We start from the raw sequence: 19104 nt of genomic DNA on the forward strand, positions 1-19104 counted from the left end.
GATGACGTTTTTCTTTAGAGGAAGAGAGCTTAGTGGTTAAGAGCGTTGTGCCAGTAACCGCACGGTCGCTGGTTCTAATCCCCGAGCCGACTAGGTGAAAAATCTGTCGATGTGCCCTTGAGCAAGGCACTTAACCCTAATTGCTCCTGTAAGTCCCTCTGGATAAGAGCGTCTGCTAAATGACACATATATATTTTTTAAAGGTAGCAAGATCAATTAAAATAACAAATGTCAAGGGAGCTCAAAAAGGTAGAGAAAGCAAGCGGCATACACACAGCGAGAGAGAGAGAGAATGTGAGAGACAGGGGGATAGAGCAAGAGTATGTGTTTTTGCCCTAGAGCTGATTGTAGGGTGTTGCTGGATAATTGAGGTCATTGTGGTATAATAAAATGATTTATTTGATACGCGTTCACCTACAGTACAAAACAAGCCGGTGGTGTGTAAGTGTGTGTGTGTGTGTGTGTGTGTGTGTGTGTGTGTGTGGACCCTCAGAGTGTGTCTGTGAGTGACTCAGCTCATACTAATATCGCAACTGGCCTCATCATGTTAATGAAGGGACGATGACCTTTAACCCTAAACCTCTTTACTGCCACTACTACCTGTAGAGTACTAGGGTTGCTAGAGTGATGAATGACTTCCTGTAATGGACCAATGAATGGCGTCAAGCTGCTTCCAGGAAAAGGTCACCATGTATTATAGAGAAGGTGAATATATACAGTTATAAACACATAGAGGGGTCGGACATCAATGCACAGTGATTATGCACACATGCAATTACCAAGAATAATATGCACCGTATACGGGTCAAACACACATACACACACCTGGCATTTCTCATACACACACATCCAGCTGGGTGACGGTGGCAGCAGGGTGGATGACGGTGGGAAAGGCCAGAAGACATAACACACAGCGACTTGTAATTTTCCAATCTTTCAATCGCCCCACTTCAGTAGTTACATAAGATCATCTGTGACTTTCACATTTACGCTTTTATACTGGGGCACAGCATGTGAGATTACTTCTGTTATACTTTAAACCCCCCCCCCCCCCCCCCCCCCCCGCCTCCCACCCTCTTCAGTGGCAGTCATTGTTCAGTATCATTAAGTATGAGTCCCACTGTTTCTGGCCTCTCAGCCGCTCTGTAGAGCAGGAATGCATCCCAAATGGCACCATATTTTTTATAGTGCACTTCCTTTGAACAGGGTAGGCCCTGGTCAATGGTAGTCCACTATATTGGAAATATGGTGCCATTTGGGACACAGACCAGGGCTGTTGATGAGCTGTCACAGGGCCACTCATGGGCTCCACGGGTGGGGCTGCAGCCGGTATGTGTCCCCACGGGACTCCCTGTCTCCCACTGAGCCTACAAGCACAGGAGAAATATCACAGCTCTTAAGCTTCAAGAGAGCCAGGCCGTCATTGTCAATAAGAGGGTGCTTGACTGACTCACCTGGTTAAACTAAGGTTACATCAAAAGGAGACCTTATTTAAACTGATGGTGGGTTAGATAAATGCTGATGTAGGGTAAGTGTGTGTGTGTGTGCATCAGTGGAGGCTGCTGAGAGGAGGACGGCTCATAATAATGTCTGGAATGGAGTCAATGGAATGGTATCAACCACATCAAACATATGGTTACCATGTGGTTGATACCAGTCCATTGACTCCACTCCAGCCATTATTATAAGCCATCCTCCCCTCATCAGCCTCCACTGGTGTGCATGTGTGTGTATTTGTGCATGTGTGTGTGTACGCGTGTGTGTGTAGAACTGTAGTGACGGTGTGCGGAAAAGAGAACGCTTTGAACCTACTTTGATTCATGACACTTTCACTCCTGGATGTTTCTCTTTTTCCTGCTTTTGTTCTGCTATAATACTGTAGACACTAATGGACTGTGAGTCCACTCAGTGATGGTATTTTAATCAGTAGCATAGCGGGTATGGAAGACTAAACTGAGCTGGTAGGACCAAGTCAATCTGCACTGGGCACAACAACCCTTCTCTCCTCTTCACTCCTGCGTTCAATAATGTGTGACGATGACTCTGGTGGGATTCATATGCCATTGTTCAACGGTTGACATTGCACAACGGGGTGTGTGTGTTTCTGTGTGTGTGCGTGCGTTATTGTGTGCTCATGCATGTGTGCATGTGTGCATGTCCATGTATGTGTGTGTGTGTACGTGCGTGCGCATGTGTTTGTGCGTGCATGCATGTGTGTGTATAGAAAAAAAGAGAGTGTGAGGGTTAGCACCCTTGCGTTGCTGAGTGGGGTGCAGGTCTGTCTGATGTGGGTCTGCTCCCAAGAGGTGGTCCTCATAGATAGGGCAGCTAACGGGCCAGCCTATTAAAAGACAGCAGTAGAACAAAGTAAACTAGATCTGAGGACCCCCAGGGGACCCTGCGTAGCCAAGAGAGAGGCTCTCTCTAGCTAGTGCTGCTAAAACTAAGCAGAGCTCTACTACGTCATACCAGCCTACCATCTCTAAAGGGAGACACTATATCCACCCGGCACCTGCAATGCCAACACAACACAATTAGAGACACATCCCCATGTTATACCCCCCTGTCAGCCCTAGGGGGCGTCCTGTCCTGTCCCCCAGGAATAGGGTAGGTACTACTTCATTTCATTAGCCCATTTCATTAGCCCAGTGTGTGGCAGATCCCAGAGATAGAGGTGGACGCAGCACTTACAGTGAGGGAAAAAAGTATTTGATCCCCTGCTGATTTTGTACGTTTGCCCACTGGCAAAGAAATGATCAGTCTATAAATTTAATGGTAGGTTTATTTGAACAGTAAGAGACAGAATAAGAACAAAAAAATTGAGAAAAACGCATGTCAAAATTGTTATAAATTGATTTGCATTTTAATGAGGGAAATAAGTATTTGACCCCCTCTCAATCAGAAAGATTTCTGGCTCCCAGGTGTCTTTTATACAGGTAACGAGCTGAGATTAGGAGCACACTCTTAAAGGGAGTGCTCCTAATCTCAGTTTGTTACCTGTATAAAAGACACCTGTCCACAGAAGCAATCAATCAATCAGATTCCAAACTCTCCACCATGGCCAAGACCAAAGAGCTCTCCAAGGATGTCAGGGACAAGATTGTAGACCTACACAAGGCTGGAATGGGCTACAAGACCATCGCCAAGCAGCTTGGTGAGAAGGTGACAACAGTTGGTGCGATTATTCGCAAATGGAAGAAACAGAAAATAACTATCAATCTCCCTCGGCCTGGGGCTCCATGCAAGATCTCACCTCGTGGAGTTGCAATGATCATGAGAACGGTGAGGAATCAGCCCAGAACTACACGGGAGGATCTTGTCAATGATCTCAAGGGAGCTGGGACCATAGTCACCAAGAAAACAATTGGTAACACACTACACCGTGAAGGACTGAAATCCTGCAGCGCCCACAAAGTCCCCCTGCTCAAGAAAGCACATATACAGGGCCGTCTGAAGTTTGCCAATGAACATCTGAATGATTCAGAGGAGAACTGGGTGAAAGTGTTGTGGTCAGATGAGACCAAAATCGAGCTCTTTGGCATCAACTCAACTCGCCGTGTTTGGAGGAGGAGGAATGCTGCCTATGACCCCAAGAACATCATCCCCACCGTCAAACATGGAGGTGGAAACATTATGCTAAGGGGGTGTTTTTCTACTAAGGGGACAGGACAACTTCACCGCATCAAAGGGATGATGGACGGGGCCATGTACCGTGAAATCTTGGGTGAGAACCTCCTTCCCTCAGCCAGGGCATTGAAAATGAGTCGTGGATGGGTTTTCCAGCATGACAATGACCCAAAACACACGGCCAAGGCAACAACGGAGTGGCTCAAGAAGAAGCACATTAAGGTCCTGGAGTGGCCTAGCCAGTCTCCAGACCTTAATCCCATAGAAAATCTGTGGAGCGAGCTGAAGGTTCGAGTTGCCACACGTCAGCTTCGAAACCTTAATGACTTGGAGAAGATCTGCAAAGAGGAGTGGAACAAAATCCCTCCTGAGATGTGTGCAAACCTGGTGGCCAACTACAAGACCCGTCTGACCTCTATGATTGCCAACAAGGGTTTTGCCACCAAGTACTAAGTCATGTTTTGCAGAGGGGTCAAATACTTATTTCCCTCATTAAAATGCAAATCAATTTATAACATTTTTGACATGCTTTGTCTGGATTTTGTTGTTGTTATTCTGTCTCTCACTGTTCAAATAAACCTACCATTAAAATTACAGACTGATCATGTCTTTGTCAGTGGGCAAACGTACAAAATCAGCAGGGGATCAAATACTTTTTTCCATCACTGTAGGTCCCATAAAGGGGAGTTCCGTCCTTGTCTCTCTCACTGTAATGATTGGGCCATAATTCAACTCAGACACATATAGATTTAAAAGTGATTGATATACAGTACAATTAGAATGCCCGGCCTCACACAGACACTCATGGGCTACACTAACCGGGAATAGTGTTTGCATATGTGCATGGCAACTTTTATGCAATTAAAAGTACACTTACGTGTGCAACCAGACACACACTCACGAGTGAGGAGTGACTAACCACCCATCCAACCAAACACTGTCACACACAGCTCATTAAAATCATATTCTCTCTCTCTCTCTCTCTCTCTCTCTCTCTCTCTCTCTCTCTCTCTCTCTCTCTCTCTCTCTCTCTCTCTCTCTCTCTCTCTCTCTCTCTCTCTCTCTCTCTCTCTCTCTCTCTCTCTCACACACACACACACACAAGCAGGTCAATGCTTTGTGCAATATCCCATGCTCCCATCTGCTACTATTCTCTCCCTCTCCTTCTCCCCCTCCCTCTCCCTCTCCCTCTCCCTCTCCCTCTCCCTCTCCCTCTCCCTCTCCCTCTCCCTCTCCCTCTCCCTCTCTGTCACAAGCAGGTCAATGCTCTGTGCAATATCCCCTCCTCTCATCTGCTCCTAGTCTCTCTCTCTCGCTCTCTCTCTCTCTCTCTCTCTCACACACACACACACACACACACACGCGCACGCATGCATGCACGCACACACACAAACACACGCACGCACGCACACTAATCCATACTTCTATCTCTGTCCCCCCTCTCTCTCTTTAACCCCTTCATCTCTGCTCTGTCCATCTCTGATTAAGAGCACATAGCTGCAAAGCCTCATTCACCCTCTGCTATCACAGCTCTGTGTCTGCCTAATATCTAAGGCAGCAGGACTCACTCTATTCAATTCTCCAGTGGTATCACCCTTCCTCTCCGTGTCAGGCCTTGGGAGAGCCCAGACAAATTAAATGGTTGGACCTTTAGGTCGCGCTAAGTGCTAGCTCGCTGTAAAGGGCCAAGGCAATGACACAATAAAGCGAAAAGTAATCCTTCCGTTTGTGCACTGAGATTATTTTTCTATTAAGAGGCATTAGCAACATGGCAACACTTCTGTCAAGAACAAAAACAGCAAAGGTTTAAATCAAAAGCCTGTGGTGCTGACATGGTTTGGGAACTCAGCACAGACCGAAAAGTAATGGAATTCTTCTGGTGACAGATAACAAAATATAGTAGGGAAATAATGAACATCTCTCTCTCTACTTTACCAGAGTACTGCTGGTATTATGAGTTTATGAACTAAAAAGAACTCTATCAACCGCGTAGCTCAGTTGGTAGAGCATGGCGCTTGCAACACCAGGGTTGTGGGTTTGTTTCCCACGGGGGGGCCAGTATGAAAAAAAAAATGTATGCACTCACTAACTGTAAGTCGCTCTGGATAAGAGCGTCTGCTAAATGACTAAAATGTAAAATGATCATCGTGTTTGAAGGAAGAGATGTACAGTACATGCGGGCTGCATGTGGATAGAAGATAGCAGGTTGGAACTTTGTGTAAACAAAGTGAAATAGGGAGGTCAGAGCATCCCTATAGCCAGAGCGGCACGTCTTGCTCTTCAATGTAGTCAGAGGGCTAATATTAATACTATGCATGCCAGTTTCTCTTGGCTAAGAGTTGAGGAAAGACTGACTGCGTCACTTCTTGTTTTTATAAGAAACATTAATGTGTTGGAAATTCCAAATTGTTTGCATAGTCAACTTACACACAGCACTGACACACACACACCACCAGACATACCACCAGGGGTCTTTTCACAGTCCACAGGTCCAGAACAAATTCAAGGAAATGCACAGTATTATACAGAGCCATGAGTGCATGGAACTCCCTTCCATCTTATATAGCGCAAGTGAACATCAAACCTGATTTCAAAAAACGAATAAAGCAACACCTCACGGCACAACGCCTCTCCCCCATGTGACCTACTTTTTGTGTGTATGTACTGACATGTACAGTGAGGGGAAAAAGTATTTGATCCCCTGCTGATTTTGTACGTTTGTCCACTGACAAAGAAATGATCAGTCTATAATTTTAATGGTAGGTTTATTTGAACAGTGAGAGACAGAATAACAACAACAAAATCCAGAAAAACGCATGTCAAACATTTTATAAATTGATTTGCATTTTAATGAGGGAAATAAGTATTTGACCCCCTCTCAATCAGAAAGATTTCTGGCTCCCAGGTGTCTTTTATACAGGTAACGAGCTGAGATTAGGAGCACACTCTTAAAGGAAGTGCTCCTAATCTCAGCTTGTTACCTATATAAAAGACACCTGTCCACAGAAGCAATCAATCAGATTCCAAACTCTCCACCATGGCCAAGACCAAAGAGCTCTCCAAGGATGTCAGGGACAAGATTGTAGACCTACACAAGGCTGGAATGGGCTACAAGACCATCGCCAAGCAGCTTGGTGAGAAGGTGACAACAGTTGGTGCGATTATTCGCAAATGGAAGAAACACAAAACTGTCAATCTCCCTCGGCCTGGGGCTCCATGCAAGATCTCACCTCATGGAGTTGCAATGATCATGAGAACGGTGAAGAATCAGCCCAAAACTACAAGGGAGGATCTTGTCAATGATCTCAAGGCAGCTGGGACCATAGTCACCAAGAAAACAATTGGTAACACACTACGCCGTGAAGGACTGAAATCCTGCAGCGCCCGCAAGGTCTCCCTGCTCAAGAAAGCACATATACAGGCCCGACTGAAGTTTGCCAATGAACATCTGAATGATTCAGAGGAGAACTGGGTGAAAGTGTTGTGGTCAGATGAGACCAAAATCGAGCTCTTTGGCATCAACTCAACTTGCCGTGTTTGGAGGAGGAGGAATGCTGCCTATGACCTCAAGAACACCATCCCCACCGTCAAACATGGAGATGGAAACATTATGTTTTTCTGCTAAGGGGACAGGACAACTTCACCGCATCAAAGGGACGATGGATGGGGCCATGTACCGTCAAATCTTGGGTGAGAACCTTCCCTCAGCCAGGGCATTGAAAATGGGTCGTGGATGGATATTCCAGCATGACAATGACCCAAAACACATGGCCAAGGCAACAAAGGAGTGGCTCAAGAAGAAGCACATTAAGGTCCTGGAGTGGCCTAGCCAGTCTCCAGACCTTAATCCCATAGAAGATCTGTGGAGGGAGCTGAAGGTTTGAGTTGCCAAACGTCAGCCTCGAAACCTTAATGACTTGGAGAAGATCTGCAAAGAGTGGAACAAAATCCCTCCTGAGATGTTGTGTGCAAACCTGGTGGCCAACTACAAGAAACGTCTGACCTCTGTGATTGCCAATAAGGGTTTTGCCACCAAGTACTAAGTCATGTTTTGCAGAGGGGTAAAATAATTATTTCCCTCATTAAAATGCAAATCAATTTATAACATTGTTGACATGCGTATTTCTGGATTTATTTGTTGTTATTCTGTCTCTCACTGTTCAAATAAACCTACCATTAAAATTATAGACTGATCATGTCTTTGTCAGTGGGCAAACATACAAAATCAGCAGGGGATCAAATACTTTTTTCCCTCACTGTATGTCAGTGGAGGCTGCTGAGGGGAGGACGGCTAATAATAATGTCTGGAATGGAGTCAATTGAATGGTATCTACCACATGAAAACCACATCTTTGATGTGTTTGATGCCATTCCATTGACTCCATTCCAGCCATTATTATGAGCCGTCCTCCCCTCAGCAGCCTCCACTGATGTATGTGTAACTGATGTATATCAATTGTAAAGTATTTTGTCTGTAATGTATTTTTCATAATGTGTCGGACCCCAGTAAGACTAGCTGTCGCAATTGGCATTGGCTAATGGGGATCCTAATAAATCAAATTAAATAAAACCCCAGCATCCCAATAGCTTGCCCATACTGTCTCCATGTACCTCTTCTTACACCCTAATACACCCACCTATAGGAACCTCAGCCCCTTTCTCTCTAATCTAACATCTGAGAGAGTCACATACAGTACAGTAGGTACACAGCTCTATCATGTCACACCTTCGTCAGATCCACTCACACTCATCACAGTGTCACGGTAGAAGAGATGATGATATCAGACACCATTCACTGGGATTCGATGAGTAACCAGCAAACATCCTAAGAGACTTTTGACCCCACCAATGGCTAACTGAGCCAACAGATGGGCACTATGAGGAAGCAGCTGGAGGGGTTCTCCACTGACCACACATACAGGAAGTAATTATAAATACTGGCAGTATGATGTCACACCTACCCCAGTATCCGTCATCAACCAACTGCCCACCCCACTACCCATCCTCACCCACCTGCCCACTGCACTACCCCTCTGCCACACCCCACCGCTCAGTTAATTAGCCATCGGTCAAGAGTCAGTTGAGTACAACCACGGACTGTTCCACTGTTCCACATAAGTCCTTTCTTATACAAACACTAAGGGGTCGATTCAATCCATATTGCGGAAGAGCCGCAGTATAGTGCGATTGAAATGTAAGGGTAATTTCCGATTGAGCCGACATATGCAGCGGGAACATTGTCTTTAAATTCCAATCGCTATATACCGCGGATCTTCCACGATACGGATTGAATCGAGCCCTAAACCCACAAATAATAAAGCATGATAAAAACGGCCAAATACAAATTCATTCATGTTCATTCAAGTTCATCTCTCATTCTGCCAAACCCGTGAAAACACATTTGCTCAATGCTAAAAGCCTGACATTACAGAAGGAATCGGAATAAAAACATAATGCTACATCTCCTGTGTGTTGATGAAACAGAGATCCAGATGAATTTTTGTTTTTCATTTGTTTTGAGTCACACTTCCTTCCTGCACTCTTTATCCTACATCCAGACCTAAACCCAGACCCACGTAGGCAGTTCTTGGTCCTGGTACTGACCCAACCCTCTGATCCACTCCTGGTATGATCAGTTAGCATGACAGATCCAGCCCACACCTCCACACACCACCACTGTTGTTTGTAACAGAGCTGTAAGATCATAATCCTTCCTCTCTCTCCCCTCATCGGAAATAGTACTGCTGTTATTGTCACAGCAGCAGGGTGCACTGCTGAGAGCCTGTAGCTCGCAGGCTGACTGGCTGACTGGCTGACTGGCTGGCTGACTGACTGACTGGCTGACTGACTGACTGACTGGCTGACTGGCTGACTGGCTGACTGGCTGGCTCACTGGCTGACTGGCTGACTGGCTGGAGTGGATGGATAGTGCAAGAGTGCACATGTGCAAGACTACCTACTATGTGGATGTGCATGTTTAGAATAGGGTCTGAGATTATGTAAATGAATGCATTCTACTGAAATTATATTCATACCATGGGATAATAATTTCACAAGATATAATGTTAATTCCTATGGAGTTGACATTTAAGTAGGCAGTGCTAGGTGTGATTTATGGAGAGCGCTGTTGCAGTGCTGTATATGTGTATACCCAAAACCAACAGGCAACAGGGAACTCGTTTATCATAACACCGGGTTGGGTGGAAGCATTTTAGCAGCACACTCACACACACAGACACAGACTCAGACACACACACACGTGTTACATCATAATAAGCCCCCATGCTCTTGAAGTGCTCTCTGGTTGATCTTATGTTGACTGCGTACAGTGTCATCACACCACAAAACACTCTGCCTAATTTCAATATTTGTGCTTTACCTGTTTATACAACACATGCAGACTCACAGAGGACAGGCACACACAAGTATGAGCACATACAGTCACACAAAATATATATATCTTCTACACTACACAAGAGAGAAACATTCATATTGACTACAGTTAAATAGTGAGAGAGAGAAGCCACATGGAAAACATTGATCATAGGAAGCATGTAAAGGACAACAGAATGTCAATCAGCCTGAGTTTATTAATAGTCTATCAATATGATTCAATTAAAAAGAGGAGCAGTATTAGTATGGTATTCACTTTCCTAATAGAATAAGATTTTATCTAGATATGCAAATGTAAACCCTCACCCTGTCATGAATCCCGCTTCCTGAGTCTGTTTCTGCCTGAGTTGCCTGTTTTCTGTCTTGGAGTCTGTTTCCTGAAGGTTCCTGAACACACCCTGTCTGGTTGCCGGGCGACGAAGCTAGGCGGGAGATCTCTCGATTACCCGTACCTGCATCTCATCAGCTTTCTGCACACCTGGTCCTGATCATCACCTCTTCACTTCATAAGCTCTGACCTGACATCCATTCCCTGCCGGATCGTTAGCCATGAACAGTATGTTGTGTCAGCCTCAAAGTTACTAGAGTTAGTTTTGTTGTTTTGTACTTTTTGCTTGCTGTGTACTTACCTTCGTTTACTCTGTCTACAGTCATTCTCCCGGAACATTCACCCCACCCCTGCCTGGTCGTCGGTGGCTTCTGTGACATCATTGGATCTGCCTATTCACTCCCACCAACTCACCTCCGCTGCCCGCTCCGTCTCCTGGATTATTCTGCTTCCACATTTGAATCTGTAAATAAATACTCACCTTCGTTCTACTCACCTTGTCCTGGTCTGCTTCTGGGTTCTGCTTTAGAGAATCGTGACACACCCTCACAGCCAGGGTTGGGGAGTAACTGATAACATGTCATCAGTTACATGTAATCTGATTACAAAAAACGAACTGTAATCAGTTACGTTGCCAGCAAAAAAAAATGTAATCAGATTACAGATACGTTTGAAAAAATTGATGATTACTTCTTGGAATACTTTTAAATTCTGAAAGGATGTTGGCAGAAAAAAAATACAATATGACACCTTTCTGTTTTCTCAATGACATTCGTTTCAGCATTGAAAAAAGGCAAACATTTAAGTTTGTTCCACCTGAGCGAGTCTAACCACAAGTCAGATCACTATGATGACACACCAAATGCATTTGATGGATCCTTTTTGTCATCTTCTAATTCCTCTTAAAGGGAAGGTAATCAAAAAGTAATCAGATTACGTTACTGAGTTTGGGTAATCCAAAAGTTAACTTACTGATTACAATTTGGGACAGGTAATTAGTAATTGTAATGGATGACCTACCCAGCCCTGCTCACAGCAGTGTGCACGCAACACCCCATACACGCTTGCACAAAAACCTGCACACAATTGCTGGACAGTAAACACACACATGCTGAGGAACACTTGACAGTTGTAACAACAGACACACAACCACAATACAACCAAATGACGTGGTCACTGTGGAGGGGAGTGTCACGACTTCCTCCGAAGCTGCCTCCTCTCCTTGTTCGGGCAGGCTTTGGCGTTCGTCGTCACCGGCCTTCTAGCCACTGCCGCTCCTCATCTCATCATTCCATTTGTTTTGTCTGGTTTATTACACACACCTGGTTTCAATTCCCCTCATCAGTCCCTGTATAGGTGTTCCCTCTGCCCCCTTGTCTTTGTGTGTGATTGTTTATTGTGGAGGTTATATGAGCTCGGTGGAGCTCCTTGTACTTTGTATCGACATGTATACGGAATAAACCTTTCTTCTGTGATTTACCCTCCTGCGCCTGACCCTCCAAATCACACGCCACAGGGAGTCGCAAAGCCACTTCCTCCTGATCTATTTAAAGGGCGTCGATAAATTACACAATGTAAATGACAAAAGATTTTAGTTTTCTCATGAAATGCTTTCAATATTTGTATATGAATTTCTACAATTTATAGTTGGTTTGAGGTTTTTAAGTCATTGAAATTTGGAGCTGTTGGAATTTAATACATTGTCACACGTACATGGTGTAATTTACAGATGGTCCCTATCCAGCCCCATAGTGATATCCAAAGTCAACCCAAATTTACCACGATCAGGTCACCTGCAGCTACACTCCAAATTGCTGTGGGCATGTGGGCAGGATTGAAACAAACCCAACAATCATTTACATTGTGATGCAGTCAAGACCACAAGTCTCACAAAACTCAATTTGGGACGAGACTGACTTTATGACCAAAATTATCCTATTTACACTTTGTAGCGTAGTCAGTTTTGACAGTAAAATAACTGTTTCTGACTCATATTAATGCCACATGGGCTGATATCTAAATTAGTAGTTGGTTTTTAGGGGCAGTTGCTCTTTAAGGTAGACACACAGACACACACTTCTCTCAAATTAACACAACAAAACAAAACGGTGTAAGTAAAAGAAAAAGGCCTTATTGGTATGGGCATGATTAAGCCATTGTTTTCTATATTTTTTGTTGTTACTGTGGGACAATAGTTTGCTGTCTTTTTATAATATAATAATAATTTAAATTAATAACAGCTGTTACTTTTTAATGTATCACACAATTGGCAATCCACAGTGCTTTGATTACACCAGCCCAATCAATTCCACTAATGCTGTTATTGATAACAAGACACTCATCAACAAGAGCTCTTCTGATGACCTTGGAGGGGGGAAAAAAGCACTGCCTTTTGTTGTAAATAAGCTATAACTACAGTGAGGGGAAAAAGTATTTGATCCCCTGCTGATTTTGTACGTTTGCCCACTGACAAAGACATGATCAGTCTATCATTTTAATGGTAGGTTTATTTGAACAATGAGAGACAGAATAACAACAACAAAATCCAGAAAAACGCATGTCAAAAATGTTATAAATTGATTTGCATTTTAATGAGGGAAATAAGTATTTGACCCCTCTGCAAAACATGACTTAGTACTTGGTGGAAAAACCCTTGTTGGCAATCACAGAGGTCAGACGTTTCTTGTAGTTGGCCACCAGGTTTGCACACATCTCAGGAGGGATTTTGTCCCACTCCTCTTTGCAGATTTTCTCCAAGTCATTAAGGTTTCGAGGCTGACGTTTGGCAACTCTAACCTTCAGCCTCCTCCACAGATTTTCTATGGGATTAAGGTCTGGAGACTGGCTAGACCACTCCAGGACCTTAATGTGCTTCTTCTTGAACCACTCCTTTGTTGCCTTGGCCGTGTGTTTTGGGTCATTGTCATGCTGGAATACCCATCCACGACCCATTTTCAATGCCCTGGCTGAGGGAAGGAGGTTCTCACCCAAGATTTGACGGTACATGGCCCCGTCCATCGTCCCTTTGATGCGGTGAAGTTGTCCTGTCCCCTTAGCAGAAAAACACACCCAAAGCATAACCACCTCCATGTTTGACGGTGGGGATGGTGTTCTTGGGGTCATAGGCAGCATTCCTCCTCCTCCAAACACAGCGAGTTGAGTTGATGCCAAAGAGCTCCATTTTGGTCTCATCTGACCACAACACTTTCATCCAGTTCTCCTCTGAATCCTTCATTGGCAAACTTCAGACTATATTGGCAGACTATGGTCCCAGCTGCCTTGAGATCATTGACAAGATCCTCCCTTGTAGTTTTGGGCTGATTCTTCACCGTTCTCATGATCATTGCAACTCCACAAGGTGAGATCTTGCATGGAGCCCCAGGCCGAGGGAGATTGACAGTTCTTTTGTGTTTCTTCCATTTGCGAATAATCGCACCAACTGTTGTCACCTTCTCACCAAGCTGCTTGGCGATGGTCTTGTAGCCCATTCCAGCCTTGTGTAGGTCTACAATCTTGTCCCTGACATCCTTGGAGAGCTCTTTGGTCTTGGCCATGGTGGAGAGTTTGGAATCTGATTGATTGATTGCTTCTGTGGACAGGTGTCTTTTATACAGGTAACAAACTGAGATTAGGAGCACTCCCTTTAAGAGTGTGCTCCTAATCTCAGCTCGTTACCTGTATAAAAGACACCTGGGAGCCAGAAATCTTTCTGATTGAGAGGGGGTCAAATACTTATTTCCCTCATTAAAATGCAAATCAATTTATAACATTTGTGACATGCGTTTGTCTGGATTTTTTTGTTGTTATTCTGTCTCTCACTGTTCAAATAAACCTACCATTAAAATGATAGACTGATAATTTATTTGTCAGTGGGCAAACGTACAAAATCAGCAGGGGATCAAATACTTTTTTCCCTCACTGTAATGTAACACCTTAATAAGCATAACATTTACTGGAATAATCATCATTAGAAACATCCCATTGGCAGATAAACTGCATTACTGAATCACCTCTGGATTAGAGCCCACTCCAATGACATGACACACACATGTAGCCTCCACATGCTGGATCACTGGGGCACACCTTTAGCCAAATGATCATGTCTTACCAACCCAGCATGCTTTGTGCTCTGGGCCTTCCACTGAGAAGCTTTGGTTAGGAGTGCATATTGACAGTCCATCAGATCCACAGTGTTTACCCACAAACACTTGCTGAACCAAAGGTTTCTGTAAGACGCCCGGCCAGAGGAAGGGCACGTAACTCAGGAGAGTGAGGTGGGGTGAGGGTGTTCACCCCTCCACCCCAACAGAGGCCCTCTATCCCATCTGCTGGATTCATTTAGATTGGACCTAAAATAGGTGACTCGGGCGGTTGTTGCCCTTTGGTGTACTTTGATACCCTCGGTCCCATGAGCTTCTCTATCAATCCATTGGATCAGAGGTGGATTGACATGGGGATTAGTGTGGAGAGGGCTTGTGTTGTGTGTTTAGTCCATAGACGGATGGGGCGGGCCAACTCACTGTGAGTGAATCAACTGGAGCCTCTCAGTCTGAATGATGACCCTAATCTGTGTCCATTATGAACATTTCCCCACACCAGTCCCTCCCAGAGCATTACATGGGGGAATACGGAGGTTAAACACACATTGCCATGTGCTGTTGATCCAGTAATGTAGGCCACCACAATGACTTTTGTGACACAAGAGTTGCATTACATTTTTCCCTATTAAAATCGTACTTTTCCTTTGGGAAAATCTCAGCGCATGGATGAACACATCTAATGTTGAAACGACTGTCAAGGAACACAAATCTTATCTGCATGAAGTTTTCCTAAAACAGATGTTGAGTGGTCATAGCCTACATGTGTATCAACCCAGTGGACCTGCTGGGTTCTTGTCTAGTTGGTCTGAGTGTTAAGTGTGAATGAGGCCGTGGGGTAGGGTGACCAGACATCCCCGATTTCTGGGGACAGTCCCCTGATTTTGGTGAGCTGTCCCCGGCTAGAGCTGTCCCCGGAAAATGTCCCCAGAAATTTCACTGATTAGCCCTCAGAAAGAAAAAAAGCAACTCTGGAGTTAAATTGAGTCTGATATTTCAATAATCCAAATGCTGTATCCAATCAGATTTGCATGTAAACCTTTTGTCTGTCCCTGTACCAAACTCGTTTGCTCCCGTGGCTTCACCACAGGCCTTTTATGAGAATGTTCAGGCAAACGTTGATCAGTGATACATTTTAACCACTGCATGAACCATAAAGTGTTGCATCCAACAGTATAGGCTACCAAACTTGAAAATGATTAGATAGGCTAGGATGGGTAATCAATTTCTGTGTTATAATTACTAAACGTATTTGAAAGGACTATAGTGAAAATGTATTAAATATAGTCCATGCCATTGTTTTTGCAATTTTTTTGCGCTGCTAGCTACAACAAAAATGTCCCAGATTTTTATATCCAAAATCTGGTCACCTTGCCGTGGGGCATGTTTCCGTTCTCTCTCTCTCTCTCTCTCTCTCTCTCTTCTCTCTCTCTCTCTCTCTCTCTCTCTCTCTCTCTCGCTCGCTCCTCTCTCTCTCTCTCTCTCTCTCTCTCTCTCTCTCTCTCTCTCTCCTCTCTCTCTCTCTCTCTCTCTCTCTCTCTCTCTCTCTCTCTCTCGCTCGCTCGCTCTCTCTCTCTCTCTCTCTCTCTCTCTCTCTCTCTCTCTCTCTCTCTCTCTCTCTATCTCCTCTCTCTCTCTCTCTCTCTCTCTCTCTCTCTCTCTCTCTCTCTCTCTGTCAGGTCCAGGGCACACTCTGCAGCGTAGGTGTCAGATATGGGAGCCGCTCTCACATTAAAACCCCCAGGGTAGAAATCAGGATCCTGGACCCACTCATACATTTACACATGTGCGGGCTAGTGCCTATGCAAAACGACCCAACCACACAGAGACATTCCTCCATTAAAACAGTGACCTTTCAGAGGTTATCTGTAAGGGAGGCTGTGGAACGTTGCTGTGCGGCCGGTCGTCATGGAAACAACCCTGCGGTAGTATACAACCGGTCATTGTGACGGTGCTGTTTGTTAAGTCATGTTAGTTGCGCTTTCGGGGTAAATGACTCCTATGGGCCTCTACTAGTTTAGTATACTAACTGTACTGTAGTCTACGTAGCAAGAGTTGATAGCTGTCATTAAAACTGTTGTGCTAACATAATTGAAGTGAGTTGGGTATCAAACCCCTTAGCAAACGTTGGCCTTGCGTGTGTTTTGTGTGTTTGTATACATGTGTGGGTGTGTTTAATTGCTGTGGGATAATGAGGGTCTCCTAAAATGAGTCTTAGTCATTAACTATGTCCACCCCAGTGTCCCTGGGGCCCCACACTAACCACTGCTAGATTGTATCTCCTGTAACACACACGCACACCACACACACAACCACAGACACACAGCTGTGACACATCCTCCAATCTCCCCACACTCCCTTTTGTCGTTTTTTGTGACAGTATGTTTGTGTGGTATAGTAACTACACGCACCTCAACACTCGCCCACAAACACACACGCTAGATTGTACTTACATTACATCACACACACACACACACACACACAAACAAACAACACAACTCATAGACAGCAGTCCCTTCATGGAGCCCCTCCCAGAGTAGAGTACAGTCAGCACCATTTAACCTGTGCCTCTATTTAGATGTGAAAGTTAATGTGGACTTTACTGTAAACTACCTGAACTGCCTCCAAATAAACCAGATGACCCCAGCCTCTGCTCTCCGGATGGGGGCGCCAGCCAGACACGATGCCCCATGGAGGGGGAGGCCAGGCCAGCCAGCTGCCCCCACAGGAGGCTCTGGCCAAAGGGCAAAGGCCAGAGTCAGCCTGCCTGCAGCTGCAGGCTGATATAAATAATCTATCGCAACCTCTGATGTAAGGGGAGATTGAGCAACAGTTCCTCTGAGAAAAAGGAAGAAAGATAGCCATCAACAGAAATTCACATAAAAACGTTGACTAAGAGACCAGAGGGTTTTAACATGTCTCTAAGAGAGAGAGAGGGTTTCAGGGCTGAAGCAGAGAAGGCCGTTGGACAGGGAGAGGAGAGGGTCATGGGTTCACATCCCAAGATGTATGAGTGCTGCAGTCGTGCCGTTGAGTCAGAGACTGCACACTGTAAGTGATTCAATCAGGCTAAAGCATGGAGATGGTGCCATGCCAAACTATTAGCTGATGTGAGATAGAGCTCTGTAACAGGGACAGCAGCTCAGGGAGCTGACACCAGACAGGTGAAAGAGAGGGAGAACAGGTTGTGCTTTTTCTCTGCACTCTGCCATCGTAAAGTATCTCTCTCTCTCTCTCAGGTCTGAGGCACTGGCCTGGATCTCACACAGCACCAACCAACTCCTACTTTGACCCACTTTCTCCTGGACTAAAATTAAACACACTGTCAACAGGCTGCAGGGCCAAGGAGAAGAACCAGAATTGTCCCGTTCCATCTTTATATGACTACAGGCAAACACTAGAAAATAACTAGGCAAGACAGGGAAACAGACTCCACAAACTGAGAAAATAACTAGGCAAGACAGGGAAACAGACTCCACAAACTGAGAAAATAACTAGGCAAGACAGGGAAACAGACTCCACAAACTGAGAAAATAACTAGGCAAGACAGGGAAACAGACTCCACAAACTGAGAAAATAACTAGGCAAGACAGGGAAACAGACTCCACAAACTGAGTAGTGAAGGAAATAAGTGAAGTGAGATGGGCTAGCAGTCCAAAAGAAAATCTGTCAGACCAAGACAAATATTAGTCACTTGTATAATCATTAACTATAGCGCTGTGACTACAATGATATAACAAACCATGGTTGACTTTTACAAGGTTGAACTGGCCAGAGTAATAACATCCAGTGACAATGGGACATATAGTTAAATAGGCCAAAGAATAAAGTATAAGAAACAGCCTAGAAGGAGATATGACAACACTGTTTTCTCAACCATGTGGCAGAAGAAGACAGAGAGGATCAGGCCACAGATAAAAAAAGAAAGATGTCACACTACAGTTGAGACTGATGGTCCAACATGGCATGGTTTGTCCCAGTACCATGATCAACAATAAGTTATCCCTAGGGTTGGCTGTAAGGTCGGTCTGTAGCAGACGTGCACCACACGAGAAACTGAGATGCATACAAAAAAACACACTAGACACACAGGTCAGACGCAACACACACAGAACACGATGAACACACACACACACACATATAGGTAACTGAGGACAAGCTAAACACACACTGACTGTACACACACAGACACTGTTCTACCCAGGTCAAATTAGTTCTCTCACTTACCATCTCTACTTGCCGGGGGTCCAGTTGGGTGGGTGCCGAGGACTGCACAGCAAAGTGGATCTTCCTGCTCTCCTTGCACTCGTCCCCAACTTCAGCCGACGCAGAGGGATCCATGGCTGTGTCTGTGTCCCAGGTGGGTCACTCTCTCACCAGGCACCAGGCTCTGCTCCGCTAGGCTCCCTGGAGGAAGGTCCCAACACAACACACCGTACAGTAGTCCTGCTTCTGCTGGGTCTACCGCTCTCTCTCTCTCTCTCTCTCTCTCTCTCTCTCTACCTCTCTGCCACTCTCCCCCTTCAAAAACAAAACAGATGGACTTCTCTTTGTTTATCTTTGTCCCTCTCCTCTTTCACTCACTGTCAGCTATTTCTCCTCTCCTTTATCTCCCCTGTTCCCTCCCTTCTTCCTCTCTCCCTGTTTCTGTCTGGCTCT

The 19104-nt window shown here is 45.0% G+C and overlaps 1 protein-coding gene across 1 annotated transcript in view; it reads right to left on the reverse strand.

The window, feature by feature from the left end:
• LOC311104273 (protein phosphatase 1 regulatory subunit 1B-like) overlaps nucleotides 1-18882 on the reverse strand; it is a 34918-nt gene extending 16036 nt beyond the window's left edge. Inside the window, 1 exon segment of the mRNA XM_084146062.1 lies at nucleotides 18673-18882. Within this exon segment, the coding sequence (XP_084002188.1) occupies nucleotides 18673-18786 (114 nt within the window). The 5' untranslated portion in view covers nucleotides 18787-18882.
• Between the last annotated feature and the right edge of the window lie 222 nt (nucleotides 18883-19104).

Source organism: Coregonus lavaretus, assembly GCF_964263955.1.
Source record: "Coregonus lavaretus genome assembly, chromosome: 28".
NCBI lineage: Eukaryota > Metazoa > Chordata > Actinopteri > Salmoniformes > Salmonidae > Coregonus > Coregonus lavaretus.